The sequence below is a fragment of the Apis mellifera genome, linkage group LG1, assembly GCF_003254395.2.
Source record: "Apis mellifera strain DH4 linkage group LG1, Amel_HAv3.1, whole genome shotgun sequence".
Lineage (NCBI taxonomy): Eukaryota > Metazoa > Arthropoda > Insecta > Hymenoptera > Apidae > Apis > Apis mellifera.
The window spans coordinates 18,628,484-18,651,481 of NC_037638.1; the positions used below are offsets into that span (position 1 = coordinate 18,628,484).

The window sequence follows — 22,998 nt, forward strand, 5'->3', positions numbered from 1 at the left end:
AAAGAAGATCTTTCTTTTTTTTTTTATCCGCGAGACACGGGAGACGGATTAAATACGATACACGAATAATACGTTATTCGTGGATATTATGCACGCTATCTTTCGTCGCATTATTTCAAAGAATTTCCATTCTTGGTTGTTTTTTTTCATCTCGCGTCAGTGAAAGTAATTTTCACCGGTTAAAAGAGGGTGACAGTCGCCTCCTTCCTTCCGGTCGTTCACTTTTCCTACGTTTACGCAGACACGCCCCCGCTGTCTCACCCCTCAAAGCGAGGAGCTTTGAATTCTTAATCCACTGGGATTATATCACAATTATGGCAATAAGGGTTCCGCTGTTATCCCCATGTTAGCATATTATTAGACAGCTTCTGTCGTGATAATTATTAAATACAAACAGTCCTCGACGAAATGGAGATCCGGGCCACGAGTCAAAAACAAAAAATCGACTTCCCTCACTTCCCCCTCCTATTAACCATCGATCAAATTTGCCAATGTATTAAATCTTCATCTCTTTAAATTATTCCTTTATTTTCAATAATTTTCGCTTAATAAACTTTTCTCATGATTCAAGTTCTTCACACGAATTATTTATACTAGATATATATATAATGATACTTAAATATATCATCATCGTATATTATTCTTCAAATTTCATCATCATACTTTCCAATGTAAAAATGATCAGAGTCGACAAGATTACAAGACTCAACTCAACGTTTTTTCGTTCGCAAACGAGTTGATGTCACGGATGAGGTATTGTAATCATTCATTGTTTTCGGTTTCCAGGGAGGGGCGTAATCGGTTGAAACGGCAAATGACCGGCGGGTATTGGAGGAAACGATGGATGTAGAAACGTTCTCGCGTAATGAGTAGTTGAGATTCCTTGTTAAGGAGCGTCTCAACTCTGCAGTGCTGGTTTCGCGGTTTCGCATAGTTTCTTCCTCTTTCCATCCGTTTCGCCCTGAGCAGGTGGCCGCCCACCCACCCAAGTCTCGCCATCCGGAAGCGGGCTTCACCACGCTACATCCGTCCCCCAACCAACGACCAACGGTCGAGAATCCTGTCCAACGATATATCATGCATCGCGAGTGCGCCGAATTTTCGACCTCGGTTTGTATATCGCGCGCCGAAAACTTTCCCAGTTGAATAATTTCGCTGCTGGATTAAAAATTGAGCGCGGCGAGGTTTTTTTCGCGGATGGGTATGAAAACCGGGACGAGAGAGAGAGAGAGAGAGAAGGACGATGAAGGGAGAAAAGGCAGTTCTCGTTTCATTTTTAACGCGATGCTCGTCCTTCCTTCTTTTTTTTTTCGAGGTCGAGATTCACCGACTTTCGAGAAGACATCCCCATTCGAGAAGATTCTTCAAAATGATTGAATTCTTCTGTTGGTTGTATTTCCTCCATTTTGCATTCCCTCGCTATTAATATTACTCGATTGTGAAAAAGAGACGTTCGCGTGCAACGATGAAATTGTAATTAAAAAAGCATGGACGGAATTCGTTTTTTTTTTTTCTTTTCTTTCGGGAGAATTCGCTTGGAAAGTATCAACATGCGAGGGACCCTCTGCCATGCAAGGCCGGAACACAATCGCGACGTAAATTTACCCGAGGAACGTCGCTTCAAAGAGGAGAGACGCAAGGAGGAAGTTGTGCCACGAAAAACATGGTTTCCGTGAACGAGCACGTTGGCGAGCGATACGAGCGGAGAGAAAAGAATATGATTCACCTTCGACGATGTGGAGAGTGTGGAGCAGGGAGGAGAGAACGTGTGGCGAAATAGCTTATATGAATAGCCAGCCCCGTTCATTGAGCTGCGGCAGAAATAAAAAGAAGAAAGTCGAGGATGGTGGCCACGTCGTGGTCGTCGTCGAGAATCGGACCTCGTATCTCGAGATAGAAGATGGAAACCTGTCTTGGAAAACCATTTCCTTCCATTCGACGACTAAGTGACGTCTCCACGTCTCGACGATATAAAGGAAAACACACGCTCGTTGTTGCCTCCTCCTCGCTCTTTTTCACCTCGTGGACTCTCGCGAAAAGAAGAAACGAGCGATCGAGAGTTGGCCGGATACAAGTAAAACGCTTGCGAAAATAACATTTCTAGAACGTGTCCGGGGCAAGTGGCTATAAGCAATCCTGTTACCTTCGCGAGATCATTCGGCAAATTTGTGGAAACGTGTTTTTCTTACGAGCAGCCTGGACCGTTTCTCTTCTGGTTGGAAATTTTCCTTTATTTCCACGAGAGAAAAGAAAATTTCGGAAATTTTGCTTCGAACAAATTTCGATGCATCGCGAATTTGGTAATTCTCTTGGAAAATTTAAATCAAGTCCGATAAATTTTCCAATATCTGCGAAATAATAAAAATTCTAAAAAAACGTAGGATAGAATATTAATTACGTTTAAAAAAAAAACAATTCCGCAACGAGGAATTCAGAAATTTTTCAATTACTTTACAATACAACCTTATTGAAAATTCAAAATCGTCGATTTTTAGAAATCCTTTTTCGCACAAATCCTATTCCAACGAGATCTTCTGCCGTCGATCGATAGTTCGCCAACTGGAACCATCAAGCTACAGAGGAAGAGAGAGAGAGAGAGAGAAATATATATAGAGAAGAAAGGGAAAGAGAAGAGGTCAGCACGTTTCTCGATTATCCGCTGTATTTACGGAAATTCCGTGCACGTTACACCCGATAACTTTTGTAACGGATTACTCGTCGAAAGTTTCTGCTCGAGTGTGAGTAGAGGGAAAAGGGATGGCGAACGAGAAAGAAAGAGAGAAGGAAAGAGCGAAAGACTCGGTCCGATAAACTACACCGAACGAATCGTCAATGCAGTCAAATGGAGCCGAAGGGGTGCCATCGACTCAAAGGGATGAAAACGTGTCCGTCCTCGAGAATTTTCATTCTACTATATATTTCTTGGTGACTCGCCTCCGAGTAGTTTACACAACCATCCCCACTTTTTCTTCGATGGATGCCACTACTAGAGCACGTTGACTGACCTCTTACGATGATTTTCTCGATGAATAACGCCACTTCATTCTCGATTACGCCGCAAAATTTCGACCGTTTTCCCATTCATTTATTTTCTCCTTTTTTTTTCTTTTTTCTTTTTTTTGTTAAACGTAATTTGCAATTATTCCCGCATTCAGATTTGGGTAGAAAAGCGCGTTCATTACGAAATATTTGCGCTCTTTTTTCTCCATCAAGGTATGTTAAAATTGCTTCTGCAAATAGAAATTCGGGATAAAATTAAAAAACTTCGCGGAACGTAACGAATAAAATGAAAAAGCTACGAAGTTAGGATAAACTGCCGTTGATGTAGTTTTCATGAAACTGAAAGAAGGAAGCGCGTTTTTTTAATATTTTTTTGAATACTTCGATTCGATTTATCGCGAACAGTTAACGATTAAAAAAGAAAAGGGATTATCTTGAGATGCAATGTCGTTTAAGGATGTTGAAAAAGCATACGTAGAATCCTAAACGATCTTTCACGTTTCGATTGTTAGATTATTAAAAAATTCCCCGTGTGTTGTGGCAATATCCGTAAACGATACTTATTGTCGACGATCGAGGATAGAAACGTGCACACTCCCAATTCGTTATTAAAGCTATTGGATTGGAAAAAGAATGAACTTGGAAGAAAGATTGATTCTACGGTCAACACAATAAAGCTAGTTCGATTAAAAAAAAAACCTTAAAATTTTGACTCGCGATTAACCAATATAATTCTTTGAAAATAATTTTTTATCGTATCCTCAAAAAAAAAAAAAGAAAAAGGAAAAACAATTTTCTTCCTTTCCCAAAAATCCATTTTTTTTTTCTTTACGCCTGTTTCGTAAAATTGTCTCATACTTATCAAAATTTTCTTCATCCCTCAACAGAAAGTATACACTACCTGCCATAATTCAACGGCTGTGAACAGGCAGCTGTTTTAAAGGGTTCACAATAACCTGGTCGGTGGTAACGAGAAAGAGAAGAGGTATCTTCATCACAGAGCAAATAAGAAACGGAATGAAGATGCATCTGGCGAGCATTGCCAAGTTTACACTGCGAAACGGTCGCGTTAATTCCAAGGACAGATCCCCTGGATAACAAGAATCGTCGATGCGACGGTACAACCAACCACCAGTTCTTCCAGACACCCGGGGATTTCGACGATTTTAATCCTGAGGGCTCGGATTCAACTTGATCCACCAATTCCACACCGGCAGACTGCTATTGCAAACAGAATCAATCCCGTACCACCACCGTGCCCTGTAACGGAGCCGCAATTCTCTTTGACCTGATTTCGCTTCCTCGTTAATAATTTATTTTAACTCGAGAGAGAAAAATTTTTCGATTATCCTCGCTAATTAGATTCGTGCAAGTGAAATTGTAATATAAGCTTCAAAGATCTTTCCTGTTCAAGGAAGGACTGACTGAGTTTCAAAGAGTGAAATATTTTTTTCGACGGATTAAATTCGATATCCTTTGATTGATACTTATTAGTTTAAGAATCATTGGAAAATTAATCGTATAAATTTCAGAATTCTTTTTTTTTTTAAATTCCAATAAAATAAAAACCGATAGAACCATATGTGCACGTGTATATATGTATCTACACGTTAGATAGGAAATTTCACATTCGATATAAAATTCTTTTCATGTTCCGGTTGATGGATTACACGTTTTGCCGCGTATTCGGTGCAACAAGTTTTCTTTTTAGATTGCAGTATAATTGGTTCTGGTTTGGTCGGATTCGATCCGGTTTATACCCATTCGTTAACCATTGACGTCAAATGATTTACTACGTTTCTTATCTAATCCATTACTATATAAAATATATATGGATATATATACATATATGTATAAATATTTGCACACGCAAAAGTTTCTTTTGTTTTTTTTTGTATCTTTTCGTAATCTGTAGAAATAACGATGTTCGAGAAATGATTTAATTTTTTTGATCCTCTTTTGGAAAATACTTTTTTCATACACCATACACCGACTACCATCAACTTTTCATTCGAAACATTCGAAAATGATCAGAAACGCGATTCCAATCGATTTCCTGGTCGTTTTACTATATTTCAGAATTTACTTGCTGCGAGATAAAATGAACTTCCATTTCGTTTTCTCTTTTTATGCGACACTGCAAGATCATTTATTTCCTCGCATCTATCAGTCACGAAAATTCTTTCCTATTTGAAAAGTTTCAATTTTTCATGACATTTTTTTTTTTCCTTTTTTTTTTCCCCTCTCTTTCACAAAATGCCTCTAATAAAGTAGTACACGTAGTACACGTAACACACGCGAACAAGGGAACACCGGCCAGTTGAATGAATCGCTAATTAAAGCACGAGGACGACATCGATCGAAGGATACACGCATTAGGGGCAAATGCAACTTTGTTATTGACCAGTCGAGAATTGGCCTTGGTTTCATGGAAATTGACCTGATTTCCCATCGCGTTCTCCGTTAGGTATTGACGTCAAATGACCTTTCGCGTGTTTCACCCACGATGCATCATCACACGGCTGCTTTAATATATTCACGGCCTCACGGATGCACAACTAATTTCCCCTCCGATCGATGAAAGAATTTCTTTCTTTAATTAATAAAAACTGGCCTCAATGAGTCGACATTGAAAGAGGGCTAGAAGTAAATATATCACGGTAAAAATAATCTTCCCTGGACGAGTCCGATTTTAGCCGGACGATATTAATCTCGAAACTTCAACCCCTATGAAACCACGTTTCGACGAGTGGTGGTCCGATAAATAACTTCAACCTCGTTTTCGACCATATTGTAATAACTCTCGGCTCCGCCAAATTTGACCCGGTTTCCCTTGGCCTCTCGTGGACCAGTGACGTCAGATGATCCTTCTCGAATCGACCATGAAATTAACACCGCTTTAATCTCTCCGACCCGGAACGGCGGTGAACACCGTTCATTAAGCTCTAAGCTGTTAATATAACGAATTGTTCGACACGACGTGACAATTTATTCGAGAACTCAACTTTTCGATTGATCTTGTTGTCTCCAATTAAAATAAATCCTACGGAATTTAATTTTATATTTTATATTTCTATATATATATATTGATAAATTTTATTTAAATTTTACCTCCAGCGATGATATATATACTTTTTTTAATTCGAATATTTTATTACGCAATCTGTTGATTTGAAACAGGATTATCTCCAGTTAATATCTGCCCTCAGTAATCGGTTTCTCTGAACACGAACCAGTGTTCCAAATCAATCCACGAGATCGTGATAGTTAATTGTTCTTCTATTTCTAAAAGATTGAATCAACAATTCATGACAATGAAAATGTGCTGTAACACGTGATAGATATCGTGTTTAATATCTAAGGAAAAAAAAAAAGAAAAAAAGAAACCGTGATCAACTATCGCGATAGAATCGATTTGCCTTCCCGATCAACGTCCGTTCCTTTCAGAATCCCGTTTAATTCGTACTTGGCAAGCATTGATGATCCAGGTTCCGGATGAAGCACACGCGCAACTGCATACAGACACGCGCAATGCAATCGCATGCACGCACAAAGGGATATCCACATGGCAGAATGTCTCGTGCACGGAAATGTAGCACTCTGCACGGAATGCATTTCTGTGATTGCTATCAGACACTGGGCCGTTGCTCGTCAGTATGGAACGTGGATTCGTATCCAGAACCGTGTATTTTGTGTACACACGCTCTCTCTCTCTCTCTCTCGTCCTTCGAATTTCTCCTTCCCCCCCCCCCTCCTCCTTTCGTTCTCCGTTCTTGGTCGAGATCTCGTGTCAAGGCGACCATCGGTGAAATTTTGTCGCGTTCGTTTTTGAGGATTCTCGATTCACCGGGTCACAGAGCCACTAAAAACTCTTGTTTATCGATTCGCGGACCGAAAAATGTTCGAACAGCCGCGGCGCTCGGATTCGTGGAAGCGAGAAATAAAATGGAATTCGTTGTTTGTACGCGAGATTACGTCCACGGTAAAATATTTGTCTTTCTCCGGGTGGCGTGAAACATGGCGTATATTCTAAAATATTTTCCCGCGACATGCGTAATATTTTGAGACAGCGGGGTGCTCGTGGGCCGCCAATGGATTCCTTTTGAACAAATCTCTCTTGTGTGTCGTGCACGCTGAAAAAAGTTTCAGCGTTAGAACGGAAATTTCTCTTTTGACGAGGTATACCACACCCCATCTCTCCCTCGGGTATTTCCCTCCACCGTTTCACCCCATTACGACAATTTTTAACACGCGGTAAAATTTTCTTTTCATCCTTTCGTCGTGAAAATAAGAAGTCACCTCGAGGCCAACCCGTTTCACGCGAGACCACTGTTCACCTCTAACTTGATAAATCGACCTAACATTTTCTCATGCAAATTACCTAGTTACCCCTAGTTTCAAGTACACACAGTTTTAAAACGCTCTGCTCGAAACCTTTAATCCTCCTTTAATCAGATATAAAATCGCGATTAAAACGCTCATTATCTCATTATCTTATATCCCTTTTATATATATTTTATACACCCCTTTATCTCTCGCAGAGATTGTTTATTCCAAAAGTGTAAAAGATTCGCAATATTCAAATCTGATTTCCAATCTGATCATTATCAGACTCGACAATTATCACGAGTTGTACACTGATCTTTCGCACGATAAATTTTTCGAGACGGCACGCAACAACGATCCCGATGTGACACCGCATTGGCCTTGAAACCTAATCGACCCAAACCGCAACCCTCTGTCGTGACCGAGATTGCGGTTTCGCGGCGTGCATACGACCGGTTGTAACTCGTTCAACGATGGCGCTTGTACACGTTAAGAAAGACAAAGGCCGTCGATTATCGAGGCATCGATGAAAAATACGGGCGGACGATGTTACTCGGCGCCGACGATGCTTCAACGTCCTGTCGATGCGCGAGCACGATGCTTCAAAGGATTTTCGAATCGCGAACTTTGCCTCGTTTCTTCTCGCGTATCGTTCTTAAATGTTATTTTCAATCCGTTTATTTGTAAGTTTATCGTTTCGTTTAATTTTTAACTTTGATTCGAGAAATATTTTAAATTTGACTTTTGGCCAGAATTTGTATATTTGTGTGCGCAAATGTATAGAGCGGTTTTGTTTCATATATTAATTTAACGGTTTGTCCAGAAAAGGTAAAATTATGATAATAGTACACAGGAGAAGAATTGATAATCGATGTAAGCAGTATTTATTAATATCTCGTTTCGAATATTTGTCAATAGGTATAAAGCTGATAAAATTACTCCGCGAAATTCGTTCCGATTTGGCGAATGCTAACTTATCATCGATTCATTGCTTGTATTAATTCAATATACAATTTTTGTTTTGTTTTTTTATCCCTCAGAGTGTAAAAGTTTGGACAACTTTCCCGTTACGATATTTAGCAAAGCTTAAATATTTTTGTAACATTGCTTTGTTTTCGTTGTTCGCAGAATATATCGATAAATTTAGAATTTAATAAAAATAGCGCGGCAATTTTTCTTCGGTTAAAACAAGGGACGATAAAAAAAAAAGGAACAAGTTCGAAACGCTGACACGACGGAAGCTCGATTTTGCTAAGTTATAGCTCACGTACCAAGGAATCCTCTCCATTTCACGTAGAGGGAAAAGTATACAGGGAAATATAGGGTAGGAAATTTTCCATGTAAACGGGTCAAAAGTTCCTCGTCTCTAGCCTCTCTCTAGACGCATCGAACTTGATCGTAAAAAATTAATCGCCCGGAAAGCGGAAGTGTGCCGGCAATAGTCCGTTCTCATAGACGGTTATACGCGACGCATCGATGCATCCGTCGAGGTTGTTGCACCGTTCAAAGATCGATGTTTAGATTATCTTTAAGCTTGATGTTCATCTATGCTTCTCCATACTCTCGTTAAAACTCAAGAAATTGGCGCGAATTGGCCACGATCAAAGATCAAAAGCCGTTTCTTTTTCTTTCCTCGTTTAATTTTCGTTTTCGAATTTATTTCACCTCGCTTGAAAAATCTTCGTGAATACTCGTTCCTCCACGCATCAATAATTCCACTCTTTAATTTAAATCCTGTTCGAGGCCACATTGTTGCAACGATATTAATAACACCCTATATGGATTTCATTTCATAAAATAATAATGAATCCACCAGCGACACGGTTGGAATACTGGTTAACACTTAATTAGATCGGCGTGGGATTACGGTTACTAAACAAATTTCCCTCTTTCTTTCTCTCTCTCTCTGGCTACCAGTGAAAATATCGATCGAAACCGATACAAACGCACCGCATCAAGATCATCCTTTAACCAATATCGAATCGTTCATCGAAATCGATTCCCTTTAAAAAAGTCCAACGACAATCTTCTAATCGTTCCAACGTTCCAATGATTCAATGACATATTTTGTCTAGCCTCTATCTATCCCCGACCGAATGTGGTAATCGATATTTCGATATATTATTATCAAGGGGATGGTCATGGCTCATTACTGTAAAGCCCGGACCAAACGTTGCCGTTATAAAATCAGTGGTAACTGAATTACTAACGCGATAATGCCCGATCCCGAGGCGTTGCGCGAACATGGCTTATACGTGGCAATAATTAATTAATGTCCACTACATCATCCGCCTTTATGCGAGCGATCCATTCGTATTTTTCCGATAAAGGACAATCGAAGAGGAGGCAAACGACAACTCAACGACAACGTCGTCGTTCATTTTGATTCGCGAGCAACATCCACGAAACTCGATCAGTTTTCGCGAATCCCTTTCCAATCTTAAATTTTTATAATTGTTGCAATTATTTCAAGCCCCGTGGCTTTTGCTCCCAATTTTTAGCCAGTCGTAATTTGCACGGATTTGCATAATACTCTCGTTAAACGTATATTCGTTTTTTTTTCGCGCGCACTTGAAGATCCGCCCGATGATTCGAAAACGCGCGGCAAAAACAGGAATTTTCGAGTTTCGTTAATCGCAGTTGCGTTCAATTAATTCCCGGCCCTCGAACGATTTTCGATGGAGCAATTGTCGCGCCATTGTTTTTTGGTAACGAGATGCGAAAGCGCGTTTCCAACGAAATAATATTAACATACAGTCGTCATTAAATCCGCGGATGTCATTTTTTTTTTTTTTTGCGCTTTTTCGTTCTCGTAAAAATTAATGGAAATTAAAAAAAAAAAAAAAGAAAAAAGAGAAATTACGCGAGGAGGATTTATATCGCGGAGAAGTGGAGAAAAAAGTAGTAGTAAGTAGTAAGTAGACTTTTGATTAAGCTCGAACTTATGTACGAACACACGAGATTGTTGTAATTTAAGGTTGACCGCACTTTGAGAGAAGTTTTAAGCATTATTAGTCCGACGAGATTCAACGGAAGGTTTAAAGTGGAGAATCTAAGTATAATATAGTACATACGCCATTATTCCACGTAAATATAGCTTTAACCTCGTAGTTACGACGTTTTGAAATCTCGCGTAATTCACTTACCGGTTAATGACCGGATAATTTTCACCGTTCGATCGATTGTCAAATAGTCGGACATATATTTTGAGCGGAGAAAAGCAGCTCTGATTCGACGCGGATTAATCGAAACAGATTCGATTAAAAGTTTCCATTTGAACGTGTGAATATTTTAATTGCTTAAGTTTGATCGGAATGATATCGATTGTAATATCATTTTCATAAAAAAATTCATTTTATTAGATAAAATAAAATTTGTAGATCAGTTTCTAAATCTGTACTTCGAAATAGATATCGATTCGAGATGACCGACGCGTTTTTAAATTATAAAATTCAATCATAGTTTGATTCGATCATAGAAATTTTGACTAGTTTTTTTCAATTTTTTAATTTAACATTTAATACAGAGCACATTTGATTCATTGTCTCAAAATTTGTCTCGCCTTTTCCATTTTCGAAATAAAGCGAGTGTGTGACTGTGACCCTCATTTTCCGAGAAATAAAGTAAAGTCGATTTTACAGGAGTCCGCTTCGTAAAAATTCCATTTATACACCAACCACTCCAGGAACCGCTTTAATTTTTCTTTAAAATTCATACACTAAATTTCCCGCTACTAATTCCGAGGAACCACACACAATATTCTCCGGTGATCTCTCGAAAAATCCTTACGGTCTTCTCTCTTCTTCTTTTTTCGTCTCATTGTTCGATGGGAATGAGATTAATTACAGATTATATTACGATACGTAGATACAATTTCAAGGATGAAAAAGACAGAGAAGATATTCAATATCTTCGAAATCACACGAAAGAATATAATCGTATAATTATAGGGAAGAAAGTCACAATATGATTATTCATTATCCGAATTTGGGTCAAAATCTTGTGCACCGAAAAAGAAAATTTCACATATATTGAGGAATCAATTTCAAAATGAAATATATCTTCAATCTTCATCCTTCGATTTTCTTCTTCTGGCTAATCCTATTATAAGATAAAACCTCCATCCAGATAAAACTTTCAAACCAAATTTTATAGGAACCATTTAATTAAAATCTCAATCTTGCCTAAGTATTATGTTATTGTCCAGAAAAAGCAACGTTTTCCTCGAGTCTTTTTTCTTTTTTTTTTTACATTTCTATCGTCTTGCCAATTTTCCATCTTTTCCTCTGGTCGAGAAAAATAGAAGAGAACCACATCCGTGAAATACACACTGGCCTATTACCAGTGTTAACAGAGTACAGGCAAGAATCGGAGACAGAGGGAAAAGCCAGAGGGCTGGAAATCTGAATTCATCGCACGTCTCTCCGTTTCGTTATGCTAATGATATCGTGGTACCTTTTTCTTCCCACTCGTTTCATCCCCCGTGATTTTTTCATCCATTCGGCCCTTCCGTCCTGGAGCCCTCTCCGTCCAACGATCGTGTTTCCCGCGATTGAATGTGAATAATTTATTGTTAAAGGCGAGAGAGCGTGTGGGTTCTAGGCCGAATATTAATGGGCAAAAATGCGGCCAGCTCTTTTCGTTCCGGCCCCCCCGTCTCCCTTCCCCCATCTTTCTCCTCGATAACCTCGCGTATTCTCCATCCTCCATTCGATCGTTTCTCGTATTGTTTATAGGATTGTCTCGAGCGGAGAATATGCTCGAGAGTTTTTTAAAATATCGTGAAATATCGTGACTGTGTTTCGCGAGGTAAAATGCTCGGACATAAGTGTTATTCTCGAGCCAAGTTGAGATATTAAATTTCCAATTTTATCGAGTGGTTCCTCTTTTTTTTCACTCTTTCTCTGTCTCTCTCTTTTTAACAATCCTCGTAATTCTATGAAAATTGAAACTAAATTATAATAATACGAAACACGGTGAATGGCCAGTGGTCGAAACACGTTTCCCTTGCCCCACAGAGTTGTTTGCTTTGTTATTTTTGAAATCTACGTCGACGAAGAAAGTTTCGAGAACAGATTCAGATACAAACGCAACGATAATTTTAACGGCCATTAATTATACCAACATCGCGAGCCGGATAAATTACACACGAGTTAAATGTTCTTCACACTGGCGGGCACACGAGTTCTATTATTTATAATTGCGCCCGCGCAACGGAGATCACAACAATCGCTCTCGCGCTGAATGGGATATTAATATAGCCGAATGAAATTATAATTGCTCGAGTGGAAAATTAAAAATAAACGAACATCGACGCGAATTACTCAAATTATCCTCTTTATATATACACTTTCAACGCGAAAAACCTTTTTACCCGATTCACCGCCTTTATATTTAATTCCCGATCCTTTATCCACGGGAAATTCTTACTATTACTTTTACATCGTTATATTTATTAGCGTTTATTTGATCAATTTTCGTATTAATATCCGGCTTTTATTTCAAAAGCACAATTTCCACGCAGAAATGTAACAAATCGATAATTAGCACAGACGTACAACGCCATATTCGAAACAGTTCCGCGACTTTATGACGAAACCGCGTTACAGAACACCTATATACATAGGGGAATATAAACGGGAAATTACAGTCTCCATAAGCTTGCAATTATTTCCGCAAGGCTTATCGCGCCTATTTTATTCATCCTATTATTTCCCGTTCAACCCTTCTCTCTGCTTTCAACCATCCCTCACCGCTTTCCTCATAGTGAAAAATCACGGATTCAATGAAAGAATCATCTCCATCGAGTATCTGAATAATCTATACCCGGGTCAAACATCGAACCGATTCACACTCGAAATTAAGAATTCATTTTGGATTAAATTTTGATAGTTGGAACGAATGCCGATGTCGCATCCGATGCACATTCGAGGAGCGTAATACGCATTCGGGATATACGGTCAATGGGAAGCGAGTCGAGAGTTATCCACTTTCCTTCTGTATGGAAACGGATGAGGCCACGGCCATCGAATATATCCACGAATGATTTACTAGCGCGTCTGCCATGCCGCGCCACGTCGATTGATTCTATTATATTTTTTAAATATCTTTGGCGGGGATATAAAAATCCGTGTTTTATCGCTGCGCGTGAGCCGAGGTCGAAATGTACGGGACGGTTCTCGCCCCCTCGAGGAGGTGTTCCTCTTTCTCTCTTTTCGTTTTATGAAATATTGCCTTTTTCCAGAGATGCTGGAGGAATTTCCGTTTGCATTCCTTTTGTTCAGGATGTCGAATAAGAGGAGTTGTGTACGAGGAATAATTCAAATATGGACTTCAATTTTGATTAAATTTGATGATACATTTGTTATATCCATATTTAATGCAATTTGCTCCAATAAGGAAAATAAAATTTTGAAGAATAAAGTATCATCGATGGTAATTTCATAATAAATTTATACTTATTGCAACTATAAATCCTTTCCTTTCTTTGACCCTATGTGAGACGAGAATCATATTCGATACTACTAAAATGCAAGTTCTAATTTGAAACAATTAGAAATCTCTTGACTGAATTCAATTTTCCAAGAAGACGATTCTCTTGAAAAGTTCGGGTCATTGTCTTCGCAATCCTTTCGAACGACATGGACGAAAGAAGATAAAAATAATGCGTGAAAGACGTTTCGGGTGAGGCGAGAATAAAGAATTTGGAGCAATTTGCGGCCAGACGGTGAAAGACTGGAAAATGGAAGGCACTTTGTATTCTCTCTTCTTGACTGTCGTATTCACCTCTCACGTTCTTCACGACTCGAGGGTAGAAAATCCACTCTTGCCCACGATTTTCGAAATCCAAAAATATTATTTCCATTTCGATTTAGAATTTTTCACGTGTATCACGATATATAACTTTGCTCATCTTACTTGATATAGTTCGCTACCAGAAATTCACGATGGTGGAAACGAGTCATTAATAAACGTCGAATTATGAAAAAAAAAAGAAATAGAACGATCATAGATATTTGCAATGTTCTCTTTCGTTTCATCTTTTTCTTTTTCTTTCTTTCATTTTTTTCTTTTTTCCTTTCTTTCTTTCTCTTTTTTTTTTTTTTTTTTTTTGATATGGATCTGGATATTGGAATTTAAAAATTCACTCTCGCCGTTATGCTGTCGCGCGGATTTAATATAACCAGGAGTCGCGTTCAAGCACAAAGAACGAAATTGATACGGAAAGTGCGGGAATCATTTAACGTTCCCATATCTGAATGCATATAAGTTTTTTGTTCGTGGCAAAAGAAGCATACAGGGGACAGAGAGAATAAAAAAGTACCGAGGCACGGCCTGTCGCACTCGATTTAACCACCTTCACAATTTCAAAGAAAAAACCTACAAAAGCTTTATGATTTTACGAACGGCATAGTGTGTGATTTGAATATTCCCGTTTAGAGAAATTAACATGTAGGAAAGTAGGAAGTAATATCACTTTTGCAAATTTCAAAAAAAATACGTATACGATTTTATACTTTTCGTTTTGTAATTTAGTCGGATAATTTTTTCCTTTTTAAAGTATCGTTTCAATTGGACGGAACGAAATGATTCGTTTACGAGGAAATTAAACGCTACTTTGATAGTACTTTTTATTTTTTTACTTAGTAAAAAGAGTTTCGTAATAAAAATTATACGTAAGATGAAGATAAAAAGAAATTTTAAAAAAATGCTACGAAAATTTTATGATTTTATACGGTGCATTACGTGATTTGAATATCCTCGTTTAAACAGAGAAAAATTATAATATATTATATTCTTTCCAACTTTCAGTCCGAAATACATAAATGAATTCCTACTACTTTTCTAATCTTGATGAATTACGCAATTTCGATATAAAAATTTTCAAACGAAAGAACTGCAATTTGGCATTTACGAGGAAACTAATAATGTAATCCTGATATTTTTTTTAATGCCGCATAAATAATCTTCCATAGAAATCATATAATCAAATATAAAATGGAAATAAATAAAATTTGAAAGAATTATAAAAGTTTTATAATTTCATAAGAGATGCCGCGTAATTTAAATGTCCTCATTTAAAGCGTAAAAGTTATTATCATTTTTTTTTTCAATTTTAACATATAAACGAATCTTTATCTTTTTTATTCTAATTAGTTAGAAAATTTCCTAAAATATCTTAAACAAGCGAAATGCAGTAATGAAAATAATCTTTGATATTTCGCTGCTTTCGAGGAGAAAAAAGATAAATCATATGCACCGTATCTATCATAAAATGAAAAAAAAAAAAAAAATAATAAGAAAATAGCCTGACATGCACAGCGAGATACCGAATGAAAAAAAAAAAAAAAAGTAGAAAAAGATCAATCGAAGAAGAGCAAAGTACAAGGCGCGAAAAGTCCCCTCTGAAAGCTCGCGAACGTAAATCCTTTCTGGCTGGATTTTAACGTGAAATTTATCGTATTTCCGGTAAATTATCGTCCGTCACGATATCCCCAAGAAACTTAGATCCTTCTTCAAAAGGAAAAGCTCGTGAACCAGCATGCACACTATTCATATTTCGCGAGGTTAACGTTGGCTTCGATTACTTTATAAATACCCAGATATCGAGATGCACATCTATAAACATTTATACATCTGTACATACAGTTGCAGTAACACACCATGCAGTTTTTCATAAATTTTCCAATTCCAGGGTTTCCGATACACGTACGTAATCCCTTCTTTCACCATAATCCTTTCCTTGGTCGTGTATTAATCGCGGTTGCATATCGTCCCTCGAGCCAAATTTACATTCGACGACTGATGAGTTCGACTGAAACGTATCGAGCTACACGAGATCGCCACACGTTATACGTATTTCTTTTTTTCTTATTCTAGCTACGTTCTTTATATTTTTATTCTATCTACTCTTTCCTTCCACGTTCCACATCTTCTCTGGTTTTAATTTTTCTTTCGCTATCTACGTCTTCGTCTACCCCATTCTTCCAGCTATAACATTTCTTTTGTTTCTTCTATTTCTGTTTGCTTTATTTTTTTTTACTTTTATTTTTATTTATTTATTTTTTTTGTTGCTAACGAGCTTCGTAAATCTTTCGATGTCCAAGTCGACGATAAACCCCCGCGTAATCTCGCGTTTTATTTTCCGCCTCGGCGATAAATTTATTTCCTTATCGCTTTGATCTCGAGCTTAACCCGCGTTCAAATATTTCCAGATTTCTTTCCTCCGGGCTTTCTTTCATCGTTTGTTTGTTCACCGATATAAAGGTTCACGCAATCCTCTTCGATCTTCGTCGATGTCATAAGCGTCGCTTCGTGTCACATCTATTTATAATGGAAACATTTTCTTCTTCTTTTCTATCTCTTTCTCTCTCTTGTAACGTTCTTCGTTTTCGCGCATCGCGTATTTTCTTTTTTTTTTTAAAATTACACGATTATAAACGAGAAATAAATCCATCGAATGTGAATGCAGATCGAGCAACAGCGCGTTGCGTAACGATGCACAAACTGCAGCGAGTGCAATCTGTCGGGATTGCACGTTGCTAGAGGGACGTGTCAATTACGCTTAATTCGATCCATCTGACAATCATGCCTTATTTTACGGAGAGCAAATTGACCGACGCGCTATTGTTTGACATCGTTGTTACGTTGACCGAGCAAAACAAAAACTCTTTGCGCGTTGCAAACGAAATTTCTGGTGGAAAAACATCGGTAAATTCTTCTCCTCTTTCTCCCACGCGAGCTTTAACAAACCATGAATATTCAGTGGAACCCACTTAAATTCTTTTATCTAGTCAGTACGAGTTATTATTTAAACGATAAAGATTATGAAATTATATTTGTGCGAATTTCTGAAAGATTAAAAGTAATCCCGAGATATTTATGATTCTTCTCTCTTCAAAAAATCTTCAATTATTCTTAAATCTTCCATCATCAAAAAATAAAATCATCGAATTAAAAAATCCTTTGCAAGATTACACCGTAAAAAAACAGCATCACGTTGATCCATCCATGACGTATCGATAAATGTATCAAACAATACAACTACAAACTATTTCGTGCCTCGTCCCTTCAAGATGATAGGATAGCAAGGGTTGGTCGAATTCGTCGTTGATCTTAAATAAACGCTCGTACATTCGGAATATTCGTGGTACGCGTAGCCATGGCTGGTTGAATGCGTGCCGGCCAGATTGGATGCGACATCGTAAAAAGTTGAAGAGGGAGGAACGAGCACTTACGATCCTCCGAAAATTGTCCATCAGCCCGAAATGAGAGATTTCTGCGGGGGAATCCGTGTCGTTTCGACCTCACGAAAAAACGTGACAAAATTCTTAAACGCCCGTACTACACGTACAACGTTACCGGCCACGAAACGAATAGCCGATACGATGACCGATCTACGCGGGAGAGTGGAGAAAGTTGAACGAGACGTCGGCCGCTTCGATGCATCACCATTGCACTCGGATGATGAATCGTCCAAGTTGGGAACACGTAATTTTTCGATGGGATTCGATAGATTCCGGATGCTCTTCGAACGTGATTCTCCGATATTTCGTACGCTTGAATAATTTATGGATGTAAGGAAGAGTAGAAAATGGATAGGTGATAAAAGGATGGTTGGATTCGTCGAGGACTTTTTTCGATGATTTCAATTTATTCCACGATAAAAAAAAACGCAAGTTATCACGTTTTGTTCCAAGAAAAAGTGGCAAGAATTTAATTCCAAGTGTAATCAAACTGAGGTAAATGAATTTACAAGATGCACACTTTCCAACGTTATTCCTCTTCTTACTACTTCTCATCATCGTTTCAATCCTCTTCCCTTCCCAACTTTGAACAACGCCAATCAGAGTAATCTCGGTAGCGCGATGATCGGCAAACCGAAGCGGATCCAATCCAAGATTTCCTCGAAATTAATCTCAGCACCGCCGTTTCCCACCACACCACGCTCCCATCTCCCTCGAGGCAAATTTCACGCTCGCTCGAATTCCAACCCTCTCCTTTTTCCAACTCCCCGCCTTGTTCGACTTATTTTCTCTCTCCTCCCCAGCTACTTCCCCATTTCCCCGGGAACGTGCAGTAATGGACAGCACGTTTACAGGTCGAGCGTGTGAAAGAGAATCGTTGGTTGCAACAAAGCCTCGATAAAGCCGGTTTCGCCACGGTTTAAATGAAAGAGATATTACGCATTACGTATGCGCCGCCCGTACCCGTTTCCCAAAAAGGGGAGAGGGAGGCCACGATCGACATCCAGCCTTTGTCAAGGTGTACCTATCGATAGCTTTGTCGGGGGTGCATTTACGACGAACGTCGAGCGCAGGCGGTCTCACCCTCTCCTTCCAGGTTATAGAGGTGCCGACACCGCGACACCGACCCTTGGGCGAAATGTCACGTCGGTCACACGACACGACGACTGCCGACCTCGTCTTTCGGGCGAGAAAGAGGGCGAGAGAGAGAGAGGCGAGATCTCGCGAAAAATTCCAGATGCAATTTTATGCCAGGACGACGCGAGACCCATACGTGAAACGGAGGTCGAGATTGCCCTCGAGATCGAGCCGGATCATTCTGAACGCGTTTAACGCATCAACCCGAGTTTCACCGATCCCGCTTTGTTCCACGAGAAAATTCGATTCCGCGACAATCTCTCTTTTGCTCGAGATCCCCTTTGCCGTTCACGCGTTGTTTTCTTGCTTTGACGAGGAGGAATATAGGGAAAACGAATGTTTCTGATGGAAGATTTTGAAAATTTTCTTCCAATTCGAAATTGGATATTTTTTTCGTATAATTTTCATTCAACCGGTCGAAAATGAAAAATGCTTTTGACGAGATTTTGAAAATTTTCGTGAAAATTTTATAGAGAATGGTTTCTTGATTTTTTAATATTCTTTGTAAAATCGATCGAGATAGTGAGAAAATAATAGCGAAATGATCGCGGGATCGTGAAAAATAACCTGTGAATGTTTTCGATGGAATTTTGAAAATTTGATATTGATATCGAATGTTTTTGATTTTTTAATCTTTGTAGAATTGGTTGAAATTGTTTTATAACGTTGGAAAAGTAATAGTGAAACGGTTGAGGTCGCAGAAAATCGCAACGAATGTTCTTGGATTTTCGTTCCGAAGATTTTATTCATATTGAAATCGAGTCCTTGATTGTTTAGTCTTCGTAGAATTGATTGGAGTGTTTTTATACACCGAGATATTAATATCGTCTATCGTTTTTCAAGTCGTAGTTGATAATTGTTCGAGTTATTCCTCGATAAATACGAATCATAACGAATAATTATTTTCCTCTTTATATATACCCCTTTCCCAAGACACTCGGAGGAAGAGCTCGAGAAATTTCAAGAAATAAATTGCCACGGAAATACACACAAACGTCTCGAGAAGGGAAAGCATCGGAAGTGACTGATTACGCATCAATCCATGATAATTGCGCAATATTCGAGAAGTGCTTTTGTTTCGTTTCTCCAATATTCATAAAGGCATCGATCCGCGAGCAAAAGTTTCTCGGAATAAAACACAAACGATCGAGCGGCGGAAGAACGATTGAAGATTGAATTTCTTCCTTCCAATTTTCCAATAAGAAATTTCATCGTCATCGCGCTATATTTATTCCTAAACAATCAACGCGTATAAATTAACGAGTTCTCGAACCGCGAATCCGCGTTTCGCTGAAATACTATTTGCGGGGAATGAGAAACCGCAGAAAGTTCCCGCAAAGAACACCCCGTTCAACAATTAATTCTCTAACAACAGAAGAGAGAGGGAGGGAGAGGTAGAGGTAGAGAGAGAGAGAGAGAGAGAAAGGAAAAAAACAAACGAAAGAAATAAAAGCAATATGAAAAATTAATCAGAAATATCGAACGGTTCCACGGATTAAGCAAACAGAATGTTACGTAAAGGGCGAAAATATCGGCGGATACTTTTACAAGCTTGACAAAGGGACATCAGGGGGTGGAGGGCATCGATTTTCAGCCTTGAATTTACGATCCGCAACGGCGCAACTTTTCTGCGGTTCGTTCGTCAACCACTCGTCCTCCTCCTCCCTTTTCACCATCCTCTATTTTTCTCCTCCTTTTTTTCCTACGAAAAATCGTGTTGTGAACGCACAAAAATGGGGAAGAGGAGGCACGCGTGGCCGAGATAATTCGCGATCCTTTCATTTTCATGCAGAGAAAAAGGCAAATAGAAGAGGAAGAGAAAAATATAAAAAGAAATGAAAGAAAGAAAGAAGGGAAAAAAGAAAAGAAAAGAAAAGAAAAGAAAGAAAGAAAGAAAAAAAGAAAAAGGAAAAAAGAGAATAAAGAACGGAAGAAAGGGGAGGGAAAAAAATGGCCCGAGTAAATTCGACGGAATATCGAGTTGGCAGATATCAATGGGAAGGACGACCACGTGTGTCCGCGGACGGGGTCGAAACTCGGCCCAGATTCGGAATGTGGGTCGGGTCAGCTGCATCCGTGCATCCCCTGGGGTATGGCCGGGTGCTGCAGAGAGCGCGCCACGTATTCGGTGCACTCGCAGGTTTGGGACACGGTCATACGTGACACCCGCAGCTGACCGTCATGCGTCCAATTTGAATTGATAATTCGCGTAATTTCTGCTCGACTCTCTGTTGGCATAAGCTTGGCGTAATAACGAGGCGAACAATTAATTGGCCCAAGCGGACCCAAGCTCTCGTTCTTTGACGCATGAAATGTTTGACAACCATGAATTCCTCGCTTTTGACCGATTTCGTTCGCTAAGTATACGCGTGCGTTTGTGTAGGTGGAAATTTGTTTGTCCAACGGATTGAGAGTGACGCAATTGACCATCGAGAGTTTTTCTTCCTTTTCTTTTTTTTTCCTCTCTTTGTTTGAACGAAGAGAAAGGTATTCTTCCGTTTGACCCTCTTTGATACCGTTTTTTGGTTATTCGATGTTATAGGCACGAAGGAATTTCTTTAACGATTTTATATTACGATCCATTACAGTTGCTTAACATGCAACATGTTTTTCTACCATGGTTCCTTAATTTATGAAAGCAATTTATTTTTTTTTTATTTTAGAATATTATACTCGTGTCTATTTCATCGATAAAAAAGGATCATAAAATAAATCACTACATGCAAACATAAGAAACACAGCATACGAAACCATAACCGGGCAAAATCAGAACGGATAATAACTTATATATATATCCATCATTTTGTATACTAGCCTAAATTCAATTATTCCTCCAGCTGCCTTATCAATATAATTCTATTCAATCGGGTGTAAGAGAGAGAGAATGAAGCGTGTAGGAAACGGGGAGCAGAGATAGAAGGCACCGACCCGTGGAACTGGTTGCATCGTGTTTCCCCTCTGTCCTTTATCGCGGATAAAGCGCAAGGCGAGAGCAAGTTGTCACGCGAGTAGAAACGGGACAAACGAGAACGCGAGAGACAGATGGTGGCTCTCTCTCTTTCTCTCTCTTTCTCTCTACCGTCTCTGTTTGATTCTCGAGACCCAGTAACACGTACATCCGCGTGATTATAACGGCACCAGGGCGGCTCCGGGTCTGAGTAACTGGAGGAAATTTGCGGTTCGAGCAAACAACGAAACGAAGTTAACTCCGTTTAACTGGCAACTTTTGAAGCTGCCTCGCAGTATTCCGCCGCGATACGCCGCGCCCTCGATTCTCTCCACCCCCGGCCGCCTCCCAATGCCGTTTACGTAGGCGTTGGAAAACAGGATTTGCCGAGCCAACCGTATCTTGCTTAACCCTTTCGAGAAACTTTTCGATAAATCGCGGCGAATTTAACGATCGCCAAGTGAACACCGTTTTATCCCAACCAAGTGAATTGGGTCGTCGTTGAATCATGATAAATCATCGAATGAACGTGGATGAATAATACAATCACGTTTCTACGTCACTGGGATATTCGTTACGTTTCAACGCATTCTTGTTGATAATGCGTTGGTATTATTTAAAAAAAAAAAAAGAAAAAAATGTTAGAGAGAAGAGGAGGTGCTGGAAGAGAGATGAGAATCGTGGAATCATCATCATCATCATCATTCGGGGAATGTAACGTGTATACTTGTTCGATGACTTACCTCAGGATTACAGATTTTATATTTCGTGTTCCACGATCTACCTTTGCACGGTTTTCTTCTGCAGCGCCTCTGCTGTCGAGAAATCCCTCCCCCGCAGCTCCTGCGAAGTAGATAGAGCAAACGTAATTAAAAAGAGAAACAACGTATTAAAAGACTAACGAAGAGCGTAGGTGAAATTTCTGACACGAGTTTTCGTGTGTAACGAGAATGGAAGGAAGAATTATGCGTCCCTCTTCAAGATTTTGTAACAACGCGGAGAATAATATTATTATTAAGATGAGGGAGGATATTATAAAAATATAACGTTATTTACTTTGTTCCCTGCGAAAAAGAAACGAAATTCGACGAAGAAAAATATACATTTCCATCGTTTCTCGTTTCTCTCTTCTCTCTCTCTCTCTCTCTCTCTCTCTCTGAAATTTTCACATTTACGAAAGTGCATCGCAAAATTAGAACGTGTAACCGGAAAATTCGAAGCACCAAGTAAAATCATACGGTTTCCTTGATCGCGAACGACTCGTTTCGAGAAATTTAAGTGGCACTCGAGCTTCCGGTGCATATACGGGTCGGTAGCTCGCACTCCTAACGTCGTTACTTG

The 22,998-nt window shown here is 39.1% G+C and overlaps 1 protein-coding gene across 9 annotated transcripts in view; it reads right to left on the bottom strand.

Annotated features, from left to right (window-relative positions):
* The window catches only part of LOC410696 (protein madd-4), a 186,238-nt gene that overhangs the window by 36,976 nt on the left and 126,264 nt on the right, over positions 1–22,998 (bottom strand). For 6 of the 9 annotated variants that reach the window (XM_026440580.1, XM_026440578.1, XM_026440597.1 and 3 more), the window contains one exon: positions 22,401–22,500. In XM_026440580.1, the coding sequence (XP_026296365.1) occupies positions 22,401–22,500 (100 nt within the window). Of the gene's footprint in view, positions 1–15,973; positions 16,843–22,400; positions 22,501–22,998 lie in introns of those variants that run through there. The other 3 variants (XM_026440585.1, XM_026440590.1, XM_026440603.1) reach the window with 3 other exon arrangements.